Source organism: Lepisma saccharinum, chromosome 21, assembly GCF_977018435.1.
Source record: "Lepisma saccharinum chromosome 21, izLepSacc3.1, whole genome shotgun sequence".
NCBI classification, from domain to species: domain Eukaryota; kingdom Metazoa; phylum Arthropoda; class Insecta; order Zygentoma; family Lepismatidae; genus Lepisma; species Lepisma saccharinum.
The window spans coordinates 43078543-43096251 of record NC_139249.1 but is presented as its reverse complement, the minus strand read 5'-3'; the positions used below and the strand labels follow the sequence as shown (position 1 = coordinate 43096251).

The 17709-nt window shown below is 36.8% G+C and overlaps 1 protein-coding gene across 1 annotated transcript in view; it reads right to left on the bottom strand.

Annotated features, from left to right (window-relative positions):
* Positions 1–1297: 1297 nt before the first annotated feature.
* Positions 1298–17709, bottom strand: part of Galphaf (G protein alpha subunit f) — a 30346-nt gene continuing 13934 nt past the window's right edge. The window contains exons 4-10 of the mRNA XM_083142427.1: positions 11788–11885; positions 11553–11607; positions 9031–9177; positions 6263–6393; positions 4805–4932; positions 3572–3630; positions 1298–2733 (exon numbers count right to left, since the gene is read on the bottom strand). Coding sequence (XP_082998553.1) covers positions 2527–2733; positions 3572–3630; positions 4805–4932; positions 6263–6393; positions 9031–9177; positions 11553–11607; positions 11788–11885 — 825 coding nt within the window. The 3' untranslated portion in view covers positions 1298–2526. The remainder of the gene's footprint in view (positions 2734–3571; positions 3631–4804; positions 4933–6262; positions 6394–9030; positions 9178–11552; positions 11608–11787; positions 11886–17709) is intronic.

The following is a 17709-nucleotide window of genomic DNA, read 5'->3' as shown; positions in this document are numbered from 1 at the left end:
AGAATCCCAGTTGTTGAATATGAAGCCAGTTATGCTCTTAAATACAAAGCAGATATAATAAAAAATCCACAGATTCCATTACAATTTTATACATATCAATGTATACAGAAGCCCGCATCTGGTACCTATTATGAGTTTGATGCTACAAATTCATTCTCCAGTATACAATATGACATGCCGGATTTTGTGGTGGTACTGTTTCAGACTGGAAGACACAACAATCAGGAAAAAAATTCAAGTAAATTTGATAACTGCAACATCAAGAACATTTATCTTAAAAATGGCAGAAATGAGGTATTTCCTAGAGAAAATTATAATTTAGACATGTCCAAGGATGATTTCCTTAAATTATATGAGGCATTTTCATCATACAAAAGGGTCATTACTGGCAATACTGACATGTATTACACACCAGATGAATTTAAAGCACAGAGGCCCATGTTTGTCATCAACACTTCAAAAAGGAAACAAGTTGTGGTTAATGACAGGACAAACATTAAAATTATCTGTGAATTCCATGAGGCATTACCTGATGACACCATATGTAGTGTTATTCTCATAGGTGAAAAATCATATGTTTATGATGTAAGAAATGAGAGAGTCACAGAGCAATTCTAGAAAATCTCTGCATATTACATTGTCTTAGTACTAGATATATAAGTTGAGGCTGGTGTCCAATTAAAATATTGAGCATATTCCAGGTAATAAGTATTTAAGCATATATTATTGTGTAAGCAAAAGCTCTTAAAAGCATTTTTGCCCTAGTTTTAAGTGTAGCCAAAACAATAACAAGAGGGGCATATTTTTAACAAGTTTATGGACAACAAACTGAGAGATGTAGCTTTTACACACATGGGCAAATCTGTCTGAGGGGAGTTCTTCTTTTCTACACTAGGATTCAAAATTGTTTAGATTTAAATATGTACACACATGGCCGATTGGGCTATATGCCCCCTCTTGGCATAGTTTTAAGTGTAGGCAAATCGGGCTGTTAGGGTTCTTCTTTTCTACACTAGGATTCAAAATTCATGAGATTTAAAAGCATATCACACTTAAAGAATTGGGGAATAAGCCCCTCTTGGCATAGTTTTAAGTGTAGGCAAATCGGGCTGTTTAATCATATGACCTCTTCTTTTCTACACTTATAAGTGGTCCTGGTTATATTGTAAATACAACTACTAGATCCATTACATCGAAGTTCCACAACGGGCAGCACCCTTAAAGAAATTACATATATTATTAACAGTGAAATGGTAGGTTAAATCACAAAAATTTATCTTCTTACAGTTATTGGAAATTTTATTTTCTTTAATTTATGTCTGAACACATTTTCGGCTCAACCTTCACCATTTTTAGTTAATAAAGCAATTATGATCAAACGTCACCGTTCATCCGCCATTTTCCAATATGGCGGACAGAGCACAACTCGGATTGTCGGGGACTTTTAGTATGTTGTTTGAAATACCATACTGGTGATATCTACCAATTTTTATGTCTGTTTGAATTTTTTCCATTCTTTTTTCTAATTTGACTGGACTAATAAGAGCCTTTACATTACGCCGCCAATTATTGCGGGAAATAGGAAGAACATTATCAAGACTCTCGCTTTTTTATTTTTTGTTTTAAGTCCACTTTATGAACAGATAGGGTAATCGGTACTGGACGTACGGTTTAAATTGGGATTCGAACCACTGTGCATCCACCGGGCTTCGAACTCGGGACCTCTTGATTACAAGACGACGACGTTACCACTACGCCATCGGAGAGGCCAACTTCGAAATCTCAAGTGAAGTCAAACTTCTACATTGGTTTCTGATATGGAAAAGTATATTTCATATTACTCAAATCGTGTACATAGAGATCAACAAAGCAAAAATTGTTAGTGTTAGCAAGAGTTCTACTAAAATTAACTTTACGGACTAGTACAAAATTGTTATAGTTGTCAAAATGAAAACGATAAAATGCTGACGTGCATAATGAAATCATACCTTCGCCTCTTCTCAACATCTACGTGAAACCAGAAGAATTGGGTTCACTGGCCAGACGAAACGAAAGTGTATATATACATTTTGGCAAAAGGTATACTCTAATGAGTAAGGTTAACCAGAGGGTATACGGGGTATGTCACGTATACCCTCGACCACAGCCCTGAACCTAGGTATATGATGTGTACAAGCACATGTATTTAAACAGGATTCACATGATTTACCACCTTAGCAAAAAATAGTACTTGCACACACACACACACACACACACATACACACATATACCATCATACACACACACACACACACACACACATAAACAAATGTCCTTATGAAACATGATTCCTTTGTTTATATGTATAATGTTTATTGTCTCTGCATCGGTTGTTTACTAATAACACAAGAACTCGATTAGATAGTAATAAATGTAACATGTCCTGCTCACATACAGTGTTCTTACACACACACACACACACACACAGCTCCAGCAGTGATCATTCTTTTCTTCTAGTTCACACACACTCACATGTAGCTATCCCTGTCAGTCCAGACCACATCGTTGCACATTCCAATGAACCAGAAGCGTGTGGACGTCCTTAAACACCGTCCGAATGTTCTTTGTGTCCGTCGCTGTGGTGAAATGCCAGAATAGATTTCTATCGCCCTGTGATTCGGCACTCATTATATTAAATCCAGGTCCAATGCTGATTCTTCTGTTCTCCTGTTGATGAGTTCTCTTCGTGATGTCCTGTAATATATAGAAATTTGTTAGAACTGTTTTGGAATAAGTGCTTTACTCGACACAGGTGGAACATAAACGAACGTATGGCATAGCGGTTATATCATCAGTGACCTATAGTCCCATGTACACATAACAACATTGTGATCAAAAGTATTGCCAACGATTGATATACAATCAACTGAATTATGGGTTTACATTACATGTACATTTTAGTGTATGGCATCTGAATTTTTAAATTTGATATCTTCAAATAACTTGTTGCAATAATAATCGTTCTTATAATAACAATGTTTTTGTTACTGTGACTACAGATTTGGCTACAGCCGGATTGCGCACACTTTTCCGGTTTTATCAGTGGTATCTGATAAGCCGTTGACAAGCTGTCACAATGTACACGATCGCGCACAAAAAAATGAGGCGATGTTGTCAGATGTAAAATGTTCTCAAGCGGTTCTCACTTCTGTTGTGTTTGTTTGTATGGACTTACATGTGTGTTTGCAGTCATTAACCTAACCTAACCTAACCTAACTTTTGAATTTGAGTAAATTGGTATGATTTACTATTTTATTTCTAATTTCTCTCTCTCTTCTTGTATAAAGAAAAAAATAGTTTTGCACACAGACTTTAAAGCTATCAAAGTGGCAACGTTCGATCAAAATCTGTGCGCAAAACTGGTCAGTGAGATTTGTGCGCAATCCTCGATCTAAAGTGTGCGCAATTCGGTTGCGGCGACAGATTTATGCAACAAAATATAGTAGCTACCGAAGTGTGTTTTGAGAAATAGCATTTCTACTTTTGAGGAGCTGATGTGACATATGCAAATTTATAAAAAAAAATTACTTACCAAAAATAAGTCTCGTATGTAGCACCTTGCTTTCACGTATTCGTCATTTGGTTTTCCATCTGAAAGAAACATTCAAAAATACTGAGTATCATGTAATGGTAATCTGTACTTGATTCACAAGACCAGTGGCGTATTTAAGAGCAAGCTATCAAGCCTCAGCCCTACCTCGTAAAAAATCTTTGAAGTGCATTATTTCTTCATCACGTTATGGCGTTGAAATTCTAATTTTGTAAACATTGCCCTTATATTATAAGTGACCGAAAGTACAAAAAAAATGGGGGAACCCCTGACGAGCCCCTTCCACCCCCATACATTTAGGAGGTATTCGTTTATGACCTGGCGCCTTTAATATATACCAAGACATCAGTTGTTTTGAATCGCGGTTCCCCGTCTTTGTGTGCGATGCACTTTATTGTTTAAGTTTTATTAAATTTTGCATGAATTTTATGTAATGAGTTGTTAGTACACATGTACCAGTTATTGACTCTGTATGTATGGGAGTGCCAGTATAGCAACAGTTTACATATGAAGTTAAGCTAACCTGTCGTACAGTTACACAAACAATCGGGTTATGTGTTAAGTATTTCAACAATTGAATTAAAATAAATGATATAGCTAACTAAAACCTTACCGGTAATAGAAGTTAGTGCATGTGTACATGAGATTACTACAGTGAAATACAATTACGAAGACATTTTTGGATGTGCAGACTTGAGAAATATAACAAATGCCACTATAGTCTACAATGTTGTTACACTGGTACAATTCCCACCACTGTGTGATCTGTCGTCTGCGGGCTGTTGTTGCCAAATGTGTTTTTTTGTGCCAAAATGATGACTGGCCGTACCACGAGTCCTTCGAAAGATCGAGCAAGTACAATAATCTATTTAACCCCTTTAGGAGGAACATGAAATATGCTTCTGCTGTGAATGTGGTGACTGAGGGTTCAAATTTCCCTCCAAAAGGAATTGCGAGCTCTGCTTGTCAGAGAAGGAACCACGTGCTGCCTCCAACGGTCCGTCCAGTCAGTCGATGTAAACACTCACGTGATAGCTGGCAAAGTCTTCCAGCAGACGATAGGCCACCTAGTGGCGGGAAGTGAACCAGAATGAATTTTCTGAGGTATACAAGTGTACGTTAATCCACCGGACGGAAACAATAAATATATCACTGACCAAACGCTTCCAGAAGTCAAATTGTGCAACGTTACAGCTTCAATTAAATTTCACCTACCTTTAGGACCAAGTTTGTACGAATCATAGTCTGAGAAGTAATCTTGCAGCCGTCTTCCTTGCCTGATCTTGGCTTCCAGGACATCTTGTTTGTTCAAAAATATTATAACACCAGACTCCTTCAAAAACCTGTAATAAATTCGAGGTGATGAATACTAGTAAGTAATTATTTACAATGATTTAACCCTTTCGGAACGGGGCCTATAGATGTCAGAAGTAACTCAAGGACGGACGACGAATATTTCGTCAAACAAATGTTTTGGTAATAAAAGTTTAATAAACAGAAAACCGAATTTAAAAAAAAAACACGGAATCTTTTTGGGTTTAAAATTTACTATTTATACTATTGTATTCGTATTCGCCTTAATATAACTTTGGTCAATCAGCGACTAGTGGCAGTTTGCTGAGATCGATGGGCGCTAGCGGATAGGAGCTAGCGATTTTTTTTTAAAAAAAATTGGAAATTCCTTTGTCCGTTGCTTCCGAAAATAGATACACATCGACATGTTTACCTTACAGAACGAAAGGCTTGGAAATTCTGATTAAAACGAGCCTCCATTTGCATATTTCGTGTTATTACAACGTTTTTAACGAAACATTTTCCAACATGTTACATTTGAGCATTTCAATATGTACTCATTGCAAGCCTATCAAAATTTTCTTCAGGTTAGATTAGGTTAAACTTTCGTTGTTTATTGATAGAAGATTTAACTTAAGAATTGAGCGAAAGTTATTTATGTTCTTCAAATGAACAGTATGACACAGGTTATTCCATATTCACCATAATGAATCAAAAATGCTCCTACATGTTTACGCTCAGCAACAAATAAAGAAAAAAAAATTGTTTTTGAAGATCCATATCTGCGTTGACTGACTGTCGATATGTACAGAACATTTGAGTGATAGAAAGACTTGCCACGTAAGTGCATGCGTTAAGTGGTTGGATTATGATCTCGTCACTAAAGTTCCTGAGTTCGAGCTGGGCATTGGTGTTCATTGTCAGTGTGCTGTTACCAATTTCATCTAATCGTCAGTTATCCTCATGGTGGTGATCAGCCAAGTCCTTGTTATTTTTATGTGCTGGGGCTGTAATTGATGTTATGGGGGATATTCAAGATATTCGTTAGTGGCAGAAAAGCGACGCCGAATGAGAAAAATGAAAAATATACAAGTCATTTGCACCACAGATCTGTAATTTAATCTGAAACAAGCCAGCACTTGTGTGGTAATTTTATATTAATATCTTTTCTGCCTTTTTAATGTAATCACGGTCATAGATGGATTATGGTAAGGTGAGATTGATGAAGGGACAACATAAAGGAATGCCCATGTCCAGTCCGGGACTCGAAACCAGAACACTCGATGGCGAGATCGTGTGGTGATCCCTCAAAGGTCTCAGCCACCGAGTCAGCTCTTATTAGTACTGAATAATGCGATGCTGATATGGACCACTCCTCACCTGCTGTTCCACACGCTTTCAAACAGCGTCATCGCTTCCTGGAGTCTGTTCATCGAGGGATCTTCCCGTAGCGTTTGATCAAAGCTGCTGGAGGCAACCAGAAACAAAATGGCATGGATTCCTTCAAACACCTATAATGAAACGGAAATGTAAAATCCAGATTTTCAGTCAGTTTTTGAGAGCACTTGCTTCCTTTAAAACAGTGACGGAGTAAGAAAAAAAACTTGTGGAAGGGAAGAGGGGGCAAGAATATTTTCTGAGGTCAGTCACGTCAAATATGCACCTAACACCATAAAAAAATGTACTTTTAGGATAAAGGGAAGCGTTCGCCTCCGTAACTCCCACTGGCACCGTCACTGGTTCACGAATAGCAAGAGTGCTAACCAGTAAAATATGAATAAAATGTAATATTTTTAATGAGAAATGTCAAGATGATAGCTGATTTACTTTTTCGTCAGTAAGAGCAGTGTTCTAATTGAAGAAAATGCAGAGGGGCATCAGAACCTTGTTTTTTACATTTCCAGATTTTGTGTATGAGTGCGGCAGATGTCTGTGCCAGTACAATTGAGATACCATTCGAGTAGTCTCATACATTTCGATGTATAAATGATGCGTTTCAGCATGGTGTTCTTCCTTTAGCCACTTTTCAGAAATTATGTTCACATGAAAAAACGTCCACTGTAGGTTTAGTTGGAAGTGGTCGTGAAAATAGGCATTTTTGGAAGGAAAAAAAAAACAGTAATTTTTTCGCGGCATTTTTGGTTGAGCCTTTTTCGACTATTTTTCCTTTGCAAAATTTGGCATTACAAACCTCTAAATTCACTTCTGAAACTGCAGGTGGAATAGGTTAGTCGCAGTTGGCAATACGCCAAAATTTCGTTTCTTTTTGAGCTGGCATTTTATTTAAAAAAATATCCATTGAAAAAGCTGGCGTTTTCAACTCTGACTGGAGGGGCATTCACATCGATAAATTACAATGCTCATATACTGTTTCAACCTCCGTTCGATTTCTTTGTTCAGAGTTATGTTTATTTTACTGAAACGTAAGACAATCACTAGTTGATATGGGCTTTGCAGAAAGTTCAATCAGCAAGCCACCTACTGAGCTCTTCTTCACGTTTTTTAATTCTTTGTGCACTTTGAATTCCTTCACTATTTCATGAATGCATTCACCTTTTACTACACAAAAAAGTTACTTTCATTTAGATGTCTAAATGAATGTAACAAAGTTCTGTTTCATTTTCTGGCCACACTTTTTGGTTCAAAGCACATGCTTCTTCCAATATTCTACGATCTTCAAATCTGGGATTAATGTTATCAGTAAGTCCCAGAAGTAGCTTACCGATAACATTCCGAATATATGGTGTTGTTTTTTCTCATCGGATTCTGATGTTTCAATGGTAGACTCTTAAATGCTCTGTTTTGAGAAAGCTAAAATTCTACATCTCTTGCACTTTCACCATAGTGTCCTTTCATTGAAGCTAGTGATTTTATTACCACAGCCAGTTCCTGCCGTGCAGTAATTACACGAACACTTCCTTGCAGAAACAATGAAAATTGTTTGAGATCCAATTCATTGAAAAGACAAAGTTCTACTAAAATGACCAAGTTTGCATCTTTAGCATTCCTTTACACTTTGCTCTTCCTTTCGAACTGGTAACTGCACTTAGTTCACCACTTGAAAAGAACTGTACAAGGGGCCGTATAATTCTTTATTGCTGCTGGCACAAACTGATAAGATGCCACACAACGAATGTCAAACATTTTGTTAATCTTCATCATTGTTGCCACTGCTTGAGCACTCTCACATCTCTTTGATTTTTGCTGTTTTGAATGAAAAGTGGAAAGTCTGTGCATCTTTGTTCACAAACTCGTGAACAGCAATCTTGAATTTATAAATATTGCTTAAACAGTGAATGCCTGTTATGTCATCCCAAATAACAATAGAACACACATTCAGAGGGGACGGGGACTTTTCATTCCCTGATGGGAATGGCAATATAAATGTATCTTGGGATGAAAAGTATACCTAGGTAAGGGGGGAAATTCCCTGGCTCTCTCCCTTCAATTGGAACACTAAGTAAGAGAAAATATAAAGTTGTCTTTTTTTTTTTAAAAAAAAAAAAAAAAAATAGTAAGAATAAATGTACTGAGGGTTCCTTCAATTTTTGGAATAAGAGAGAAAGGAAGGAATTTACCCCTTTCAAAAGCAAAACATCTGCACAGTTTGTATACGTCCTTAATGATCATATTTGTGAGTGAACTTCAATGCTTATAACAGAATCTAGATCACTATTCATATAAATATTTACACACACTCACTCATTTTCCAACGTATTTTTCTTAGTTATTGTTGAACTATTTCTGAATAAGCATTCGATCTTGCGTGTTATGAAAACAACGCTTACACCATTAATGTAATATTTGAAGCAATTCTCGTCAAAAAAGAAGCAATAACGTGTTTGTAAGAATATGTTCGATTTTGAAAATGATGCCTCTTCTATTTGTAATTCAAATATTTAAAGCTTTCTAGTATAATCTAGTTTCATGTTCAAATGGTGTTATCTGGTTTGTTTTATTTTATGTCTTAATTTTTATTTTGTGACAGCCTAAAGTGAGTATTATTTAGTCATAGAGTCTATCGTGTTGAGAAGAACACTTTAAAACATCAGTGCTACCCCATTAATCCACATTTTACATGTACGGAATTTAAGTTAAACTTTAGTTGATATTAAAACACAATTCAAAGTTTAAGGCACCTGCCCTACCTGAATCCACTTTCTTCTCTCCCCCCTCTGTCCTCCAACGTCGAACATCCAGAAGTTTTTTCTACCTCCACCGAAGCTTTTTGGAATGTCAATTGCAAATTCTATCTTCTGGATACTTGTAGTTGTTCGTCTACAGCGGAGAATGTCCTACACAAAAGACAAGAAAATTGAGAGTTTTGGTCACATAAACTCAGAAACAAGAAATATACCAGAAGTAAGACATAAGGTGCTGTAGTAAGCTAAAGCACAACTTCATAGTTTCGTGCCTTCTTGTAAGTGCTCGCCTCTTCTTACTCAGAAAATGATATAGCAAGACAACGCGCCAGCTCATATCCTTTCATCCGTGTGAGAGTCCTCAGTTTTTAAAAACATGTTTTGTATACCCACTCCATTCGCCAGACCTGCTTCCTTCCCGCAAATATTATAATCTTGCGGAAAATGGCCTATTAAATTCTTAGTTTGGTGAATGAAATAGATTGAAAGAGCCGGGCTTTCTCATTAACACCCATGGAGGTTAAGACAATTTTTCCCTATGTGATGAAAAAAAGAACGTTAGATACTAAAATGATGGAAAACACATCTCTAAGAATATATAATTTCTAAGCAAGGAAACATATCGCAGTTTATGATCAAAATCTCTCCTTTGAAATTACATGACAGGTCAATAGGCTTTTATCACATTGCTGAAGTAGTAGCTATAATACAGGGAACATTTCTCAACAATTGAGAAACTTTTGGTTTACCAGCAATACGAAACAAACGGTGAGAGGTCCCATGTTATTATCTTTACTGAAAACCCCGATGGCCCTTCAAGTAATATTTCAGTGTAAAACCAAATGTTTGTTTGTTTGTCTGAGCTTGTCTTAAGTTCACTTTGTGCACAGAAAGTAACTGGGCCTACAGTTGAAAGTGGAATCCGAACCACTATGTTCCTCCACCGGGTACTGAACCGGAATCTCTTGACTAAAACCAAATATATTTTGTTTCTTACGCGATATTTAAATGAAATAATTATTTAAGGTAAAATATAGACTTATTAGAGGATGATATAAATAATAATAATCCGTCGCGCAACAGCCCACAAAGGGCCTTGGCGTACCTACCGACTGCCGGTCTCCCTCCCACGCTTTCCTTCGTCACCTCTAAGCGTGGAGATCTTCAACCAGGATTGGAATAGTCGGGGGGTCAGCCCGACGTATCCCCAGCCGTTATAGTAGGTCTCCGTGACCGGATTACGCTTACTCATTCGAAGCTCTCCAATTTCCTCACGATGGTGGGTTGCCACCGGCCCTATACGTAGGCCGAATAAATTCCGACCAGAGCCGGATTCGAACGTACGCCGTCCCGCAGCGAACGAGCTCAAGACGAGTGAACGCCTTAACCCGCTTTTTTATTATTATTATTATTATTATTATTATTTATTTATTTAAGGAAAGCCCCTATGCGGAAGCTTTCCCCATCACACTTCATTCACTCATATCATTTCATTCAAATTTCATTTTCAGGACTTTTCAGAACAAACAATCACAAACATCCATGTCTGAGCCAGGATTCGAACCCGGGACCCCCGGCGTCGTAGCGTGATGTGCTAACCACTCCGCCACGGGGGCCGACAACCCGCTCGGCTACGGAGGAGGACGGATGATATAAATACAATTAAGAATAATGCTAAAATATTTTTCAAAGCAGCTAAAGAGATAGGTTTGGAAGTTAGCAAAAATAAAACTAAATATATGCTTACAAGCCGAAACCAAGTGTTAGGTAATAATCAAATTCCAATTATTGATAACAACTTGTTTGAACCAGTTCCCAAATTCAAATACTTAAGAGTAATAGCTACTAACAAATGAAAATTATATTAAAGAGGAAATAAAAATAAGGCTTAATTCAGGAAATGCATGTTACTTTCCTCTTCATAAAATTTTGTCTTCTGTTTAATATCTAAGAAACTAAAAGTTAAAATATACAAAACAGTAATTTTGCCTGTAATATTATATGGATGCGAAACTTGGTCCCTTACATCGAAAGAGGAACATAAATTGAGAGTATTTGAAAATAAGATCCTTAGGAAAATATTTGGACCTAAAAGGGATGAAGAGACAGGTGAGTGGAGAAGGTTAAATAATTTAGAACTACATAATTTGTATTCATGTCCAAATATTATTAGAATGATTAAATCAAGAAGACTTAGGTGGGCAGGCCATGTGGCACGAATGGGAGAGGAAAGAGGAGTTTACAGGATTCTTGTTGGGAAACCTGATGGTAAGAGACCAGTAGGAATACCAAGACGAAGATGGAGGGATAATGTTGAGATGGACCTAAATGAAATCGGTAGGGATGGAAAAGAGTATATAGATCTTGCTCAGGATAGGGACAGCTGGAAGGCCTGTGTTTCTGCAGCCATGAACCTTCGGGTTTAAGAAGGCTAGAGAGTTAGTTAAAATATAATAAAATTATCTTAATACGTATATAAAATACGGAGAAAAGATTAGCATATACATTGAGGTGACACAAAATCTTACCTGATCTGAGGGAACATATTCCGATTTTCTGATGATGTCAATCTGGTCAAGGAAGCTGAAACCATAATAATAATAATAAATTACTTCTTATACATTTGAACCTTCTATATGATTGAAATAAGGCTGCATTAATTCAGTAATAAAATTAAATATTGAGAACTTTATAATGTAGCACGTACGTTAGCATAGCGATTTTCTATTTTAAAATAATTTTTAAAAATAACCGAATACTTACTATTTGGCGCTGTCAATTAGTTGAAATTCATTCGACCTCTGGTAACAAGCTCGGACTCCTCTGTCAGACCACAGCCTTTTGGTATGCTCGTAAAAGTCCTGCAAAACAAGTAATATAACACTTTTTGTGCCTATAAAATAATAAATTTTAATGTTGCAATGTGTGTACTGCCTTCCACGAATTATATTAATACTATAAGTTCCATTCTTATTGTGCAATTTGGACAAAATCAAATATGTTAAAAAATAGTATATATGTATATAAAATATATACGAAACAAAAAAGGCCAAAGGCACAGATCAACGTTTCAGTAAATTTCTTACAATTCTAAGTTTAGTATATAACTGTGAAAATGGTGACTCAATCAGATATCGAATCTGGTATTGGTATTCTTTACCCGTTGCGTAAAGGTTCAACCTTCCTGGAAATTAGCATCGGTCATTTCAAGTTACAAAAATCAGAAAGCTTGTTATTATTATCGTTAATAACAGAAATAAAGTTCAGTTAGTAAGTTTTCGAACACAATAACCAAAGTAAAAACTGTGTTAGGCAAAAAAATAGGTGTAATATGTAGGAACCATATTATGTTTTTTGATATTCTACCATTTAATCCATTCAAACCTCATCTTGAACGAGATGTGTAAAAGTTAATAACAAAATACAATAACTATGCATTTCTTATGTTCGATATTCATTTATCTGATGATGCATTGTGCATAAGAGTTTCGTCAAAGATTTAATAATAATAATAAATTTGGAATAAAAGTTATTTATTTTTTATTTTTACTAGTTTTGTAGTTATAATTATAGCCATGATAAAAATAATTATTATTAATATTTCTACTACTCAAGTTTCATCAATGGCGCGTCCCCCTTCAAAAATTTTTGGCGACACCCATGTGTTACGGTCATACCCTCATTCTTCAACTTATTTACAGTGTGGTCAGTGTACAAGGTTCGAATCCTGATAAGGTTTAGAAATATAATTGCTTGTGTCTACCATCCATTTCATAACATCAGCATTAATTCTCATCATCACTATTAACCCAGTAGGTAGAAATGTAACGTAAAATAACCGAAATAGAAATAAAGAAAAATCTGTACATCAATTTCGGTACAAACTGTGAATTGTGCGATCAAGACATTAATGCTATCAACAAAAGCCACATATCTGCACTTCACTGTCACAGACATACGCTTGAAACCATTATCTTGCATATTTTATCAGCACTTTAGCTTCTTCAAGTATATGAATAGCTAGAGTGAACAAAACCTTGGCACATTATTTTTTAAATCCCAACAATATAATGGATCTTTATAATGTTAACTGTCTTCAAGCACATAGCAAGGTCACATCATTGTCTATAAAGTTTTCTTCTCAAACTACCAAAAGAAAGTATGTTCACAGTGCATATATCGAGGTTTTAAAGAGGATTTTCCATTTGTCCTAGCTTGATTACTCCACTCCCCCCCCCTCCCCCGTCCACACACTCCGTCGTGGTCTAGTGATCATTGTAGTTTCTACATCCCCCGCAATTTTTGGGGTAGGTTCTCCCCTAAATCCTTTAACCTGAATCGTACCCCTTGTATACGTGTACCCCCTTCAAATAATTTGACAGACACAATATACCTCCGTTCAAATAATTCGGTTTTATTAGCTAAATTCAAGGAAGTTTCTTTTCTCTACATTATATCCCTTCCTAAACAATTAAAAGATCGTGAACATATTACTTAAGTCACTTGATCTGTGCTCTCAGAAGAAGGTAAAAAAATTGTTTATAAAGACTGCAAAACAATGCAATAAATAAATGAGTTTATCTATTCCTGAACTGTAGAAAACGTGTTAATATCAGCTTTCAAATAGCAATAAAATTTCTAAAAAAAAAAAATATTTTGTGAGTATTGTTGCTTTTCGTTTTTTCTTTTTACATTGGAAGTACAAAGCTATGCAAATTTATTTTAAAAATCGAGAACTATGTGGTCTATTCTGTGATCAATGTTTATTTATGAACATAGATACCCATACTCAAAAATACATATACGTATATTTGTGTTTGTGTGTGTGTATAGAACTTTTTAACCCCCCAAATCCAAAACGTTCCTGCGGCACTCTTGGTTCTCACTTGTGCGTTTAACTATTTTTTTGCTAAAAAATGCATGTCTTTCTACCTTCAGAGAATAATTAATATGCTTTTTCAAGGGGTCCCTGGTTTCATCAAGGGGTCCCGGGTTCGATACCCGGTGAATGCACATAGTGGTTCGGATCCTACTTTAAAGTGCAGGTCTGGATTAGCCTTTCTGTGCATAAAGTGGACTTAAAACATCAATTCAATCAATCAATCATTCTTTTTCAAAACATGAGGTCAAAGAGGGATAACAGCCTACTTTGCACCTGACCCCTAACCGTAGCCACTAGGGCCAATAGCTTAAAGTGCTGAAGCAAACAAAGCAAATTCAATTTCAGGCACAGTTCCAACTTGTTTTCTTTTCTCGCAACTATATTTAAATATGTGTTTTGTGACAGTCATCAACACTAGACTTTGTATTATTTTGCGTCTGTTAATCTGATATGTATCACATGTGTTTGAAGCACCATTTGTGTAACATATTCAGTCTGCTAGCTCGAGCTTATGTAGAACGATGCTTGTTACCAGCCTTTTCAAGTCTCTCGGAGTTCGATGGGAGATAAATTGAAGAACAAAATCTCAAATGTACAATCTCTTATCTGTAAGTTAAACATTACCACAGGGATATTTAAAAGTAAAAATCAAGTGTTAAAAATGGACCTTGACATTTGCAGTAGCACTTTTGCACAGATATCAATTGTGTAACTAGTACTGCTGTTTGTGGTAATAATAATAATATCATCGTACTTTGAGTTACTGTACATTACTTATCTTCCATGCTAGGGTATAACTCGCATCCACTTCTCGAACATGTTTTGATTTCCTGAGTACATTATAAGAATAGATATAATGAAGAGGGACAGAGACTGAAAGAAAATGATAGTGATAAAGAAATAGAGGAATTGAAATGTAAAGAAACAGAGAAAGTGAGAGAATTAAAGAAATACAAAAGTAACATATGGTGAACTGTTGGAATGGAGAAAGGTAGGAGAAAAAGAGAAAGAACAAAAGGAGAAAGAAAGAACAGAGAGATAGAGAGAGGATGATAAAATATAAAGGAATAAAGAAACAAAAGAGAGGGAATGAAATGAAGATGATAGAAGGTAAAAGACAGAGGAAAAGTGAAATAATAAAGAAAGGTATAATGAAGGGGGAGAGAGAGAGATAGAAAGAAAAATATAGAGAAACAGAAGAAGATAGAAAGAAAGGAAGAGAAGTAAAGATGGAGGAAAGTCAAAAGATAGAGAAAGAAAGAAACAAAGTAAAAAAGGGAAAGCAGAAAGAAGGAGACAGAGAGTGATGGAAGAAAACTATAGAATAGGATATGATAGAAAAATAGGGAAAGGAAGAAACAGAAATGATGAAAGTTAGAGATCTTGAAAATTTATTTGGTCTGCTCTTGAACCAACACGAGCGAAATTCTCTATCGGAGCTACTGAACACATTGAAATTCTCAAGTTCTAACCAAGTCTCAAACTCAGAACCTTCGGAGTCTGTTGTTCTCTCGTTGATTGATTGAGTTGGTGTTTTAAGTCCACTTTATGCACAGTTAGGCTAATCGGAACTGGACCTCCAGTTTAAAGTGGGATTCGAACTACTATGTGCCTCCACCGGGTATCGAACCCGGGACCCCTTCATTACAAGCTGAGGACGTATCACAAATAAGTGAAGGGAGGAATAGGGAAGGGGGCAAATTTATAATACCTACGTACTTGTAGATAAAATATGCAAATGGATACTTTGGCGAAAAATTTACCTAAATTACGAGTTTAAATAGATATAAATATTTATATATATTTGCTTGTGTGTGTGTGTGTGTGTGGGTGTGTCGAGGTTAAAGGGAGGGGGAGTATTCTTCATATAGTTGACGCGTTTACTTGATTAACGTGTAAGATATGAAACGAGATGCCGCCACGAACGTGGGTGGGGATAAACAGCGGGCGAGTTGTTTTCGTCCAATCAACACTCAACCTTCAACCAATGAGCGTAGCTGTCATCTGCTCGTCTACTCCACGTGGAGTCTTTGAGCCAATGGGCGCGCTCCGTGGACTTCAAAGCCAGCTGGTCATTAACGTAGCTAGCGCGTCGACTATAACTGTAGTGGCTTTCCCTCCCCTCCAATCAACTCTGTTCCCTCTCACGTGTTCATTGGTCGAGCCCTCTTGAGTCGCTACTTGCGCAGAGATTTGCTTTGGTTCGCTCGCTCCAGATTTTCCCGGGAGAGAGTGTAGTCATTCGGTTACTATTTCAAACTGTAGGTCCATTGCCGATTAGCCTTTCTACGCATAAAAGTGGACTTAAATTACAAATTCAACAATCAAACAAACAATTTATATATTGAGTGTTCGGATTTCGCTCTTACCATGAAAGTTCCCATGTTCGAGTCCCGGCCAGGGTGCGGATGTTCTTTATGAGTGCCCCTTCATAAATTTTATACAATCATCACTCTTCCTCGTCGTCGCGATTAGCCAAAAGTTGTAGAAAGCAACATTACATAAAAAGAAAGCAATGCTGCAGTATATGTCGTATGAACTCTGCAATTAAGAAGGTTGGACATAATGTTCAGTACTATATTAATAAATTAGCGGAATATGCCGTTTCGCATGTATTGTGGCAATACCTTTGGAAATATCAAACAGAAAATGTAATTGACAGATAGGAGGAAGCTGATTCCACGTACATCACTTTCGCAATTTTTTGTTTATCAGCCAATGCATCAAAGTCCATCAAGGGCATAATTTAAAAGAAAGAAAAAAAAATATTGTGCATGATTAATGGCTGTTTTGCAGAAGCTACGAGATAACCATGTTATTATTAACATAGAGTTTTGATAAGAACAAATATCGTCAAGATCTATCAATTTTAACTATGATAATTGCGGTAGCAGTCACCATAGTGGGTTGTGATCTAAATGAAACCTAGGTTTACTTCTCTGTATATAAGCTAATGGTCCGTCTCCCTTTGACACAAGTGTGCATGCGCTGGCTGGACGAGCCCACTTGCAAAATAGGGGTGGAACGGATAAGGGAAATAGGTTCCATGAATATATTTTGCTGCTTGAACAACACTGACGTTTCACACAATACGTTAACGCCAGCCGCACACGGGATCCGACATGACACGACGCGAAGAGTCATTCTTGTTGAAACTCGTCTCAGGAAGGTTTTACCGCAGTCCCTTGTGGTAGGCCGCACACTGGACGAAACATTTGACTCGAGTCGCCTTGCGACAGGATGCGACGGTTTGCGACAAAACAACGAAGGTCCGTGGTCTCGCGTGGAGCACCTTGCGACAAAACATTATGCGCATGCGCCGATCCATTCACTTCAGACACAGACATCTAATCACAGACCGAAAAAGAGGGGCAACTTGATGTCAGCAATTAAATGTAATGGTTAATACCATATTTTCAAACCAATTATTTGTTAGAAGTACTTGTATATTGAAGTCACAACATATACATCAATTCTACATACACATTGATTCATTGGTTCTGCTGTAAATTATAAAGACAGGCCTAGATCTACTGCGTATACATGACAATATCTGCTATCATATTTTAGTCAACAAATTGACTCGTCTTTGCCGCCTCGTGTCATGTTGCGTTGTGACTTCTTGTTCTGCGTTTCGTCGCGTCGTATCGAATCCTGTGCCTAAGAGGGAATATTACGTGTTGTAACAGTAATCGCAAAACGCAAAAACAAAAAAGCGATTAATAATAAAACTAGCAAACACGTGCAAACGAAATGCTGATCTGAATCCTACAGGGGCATTCCAGCGTTACGTGTGTAACATT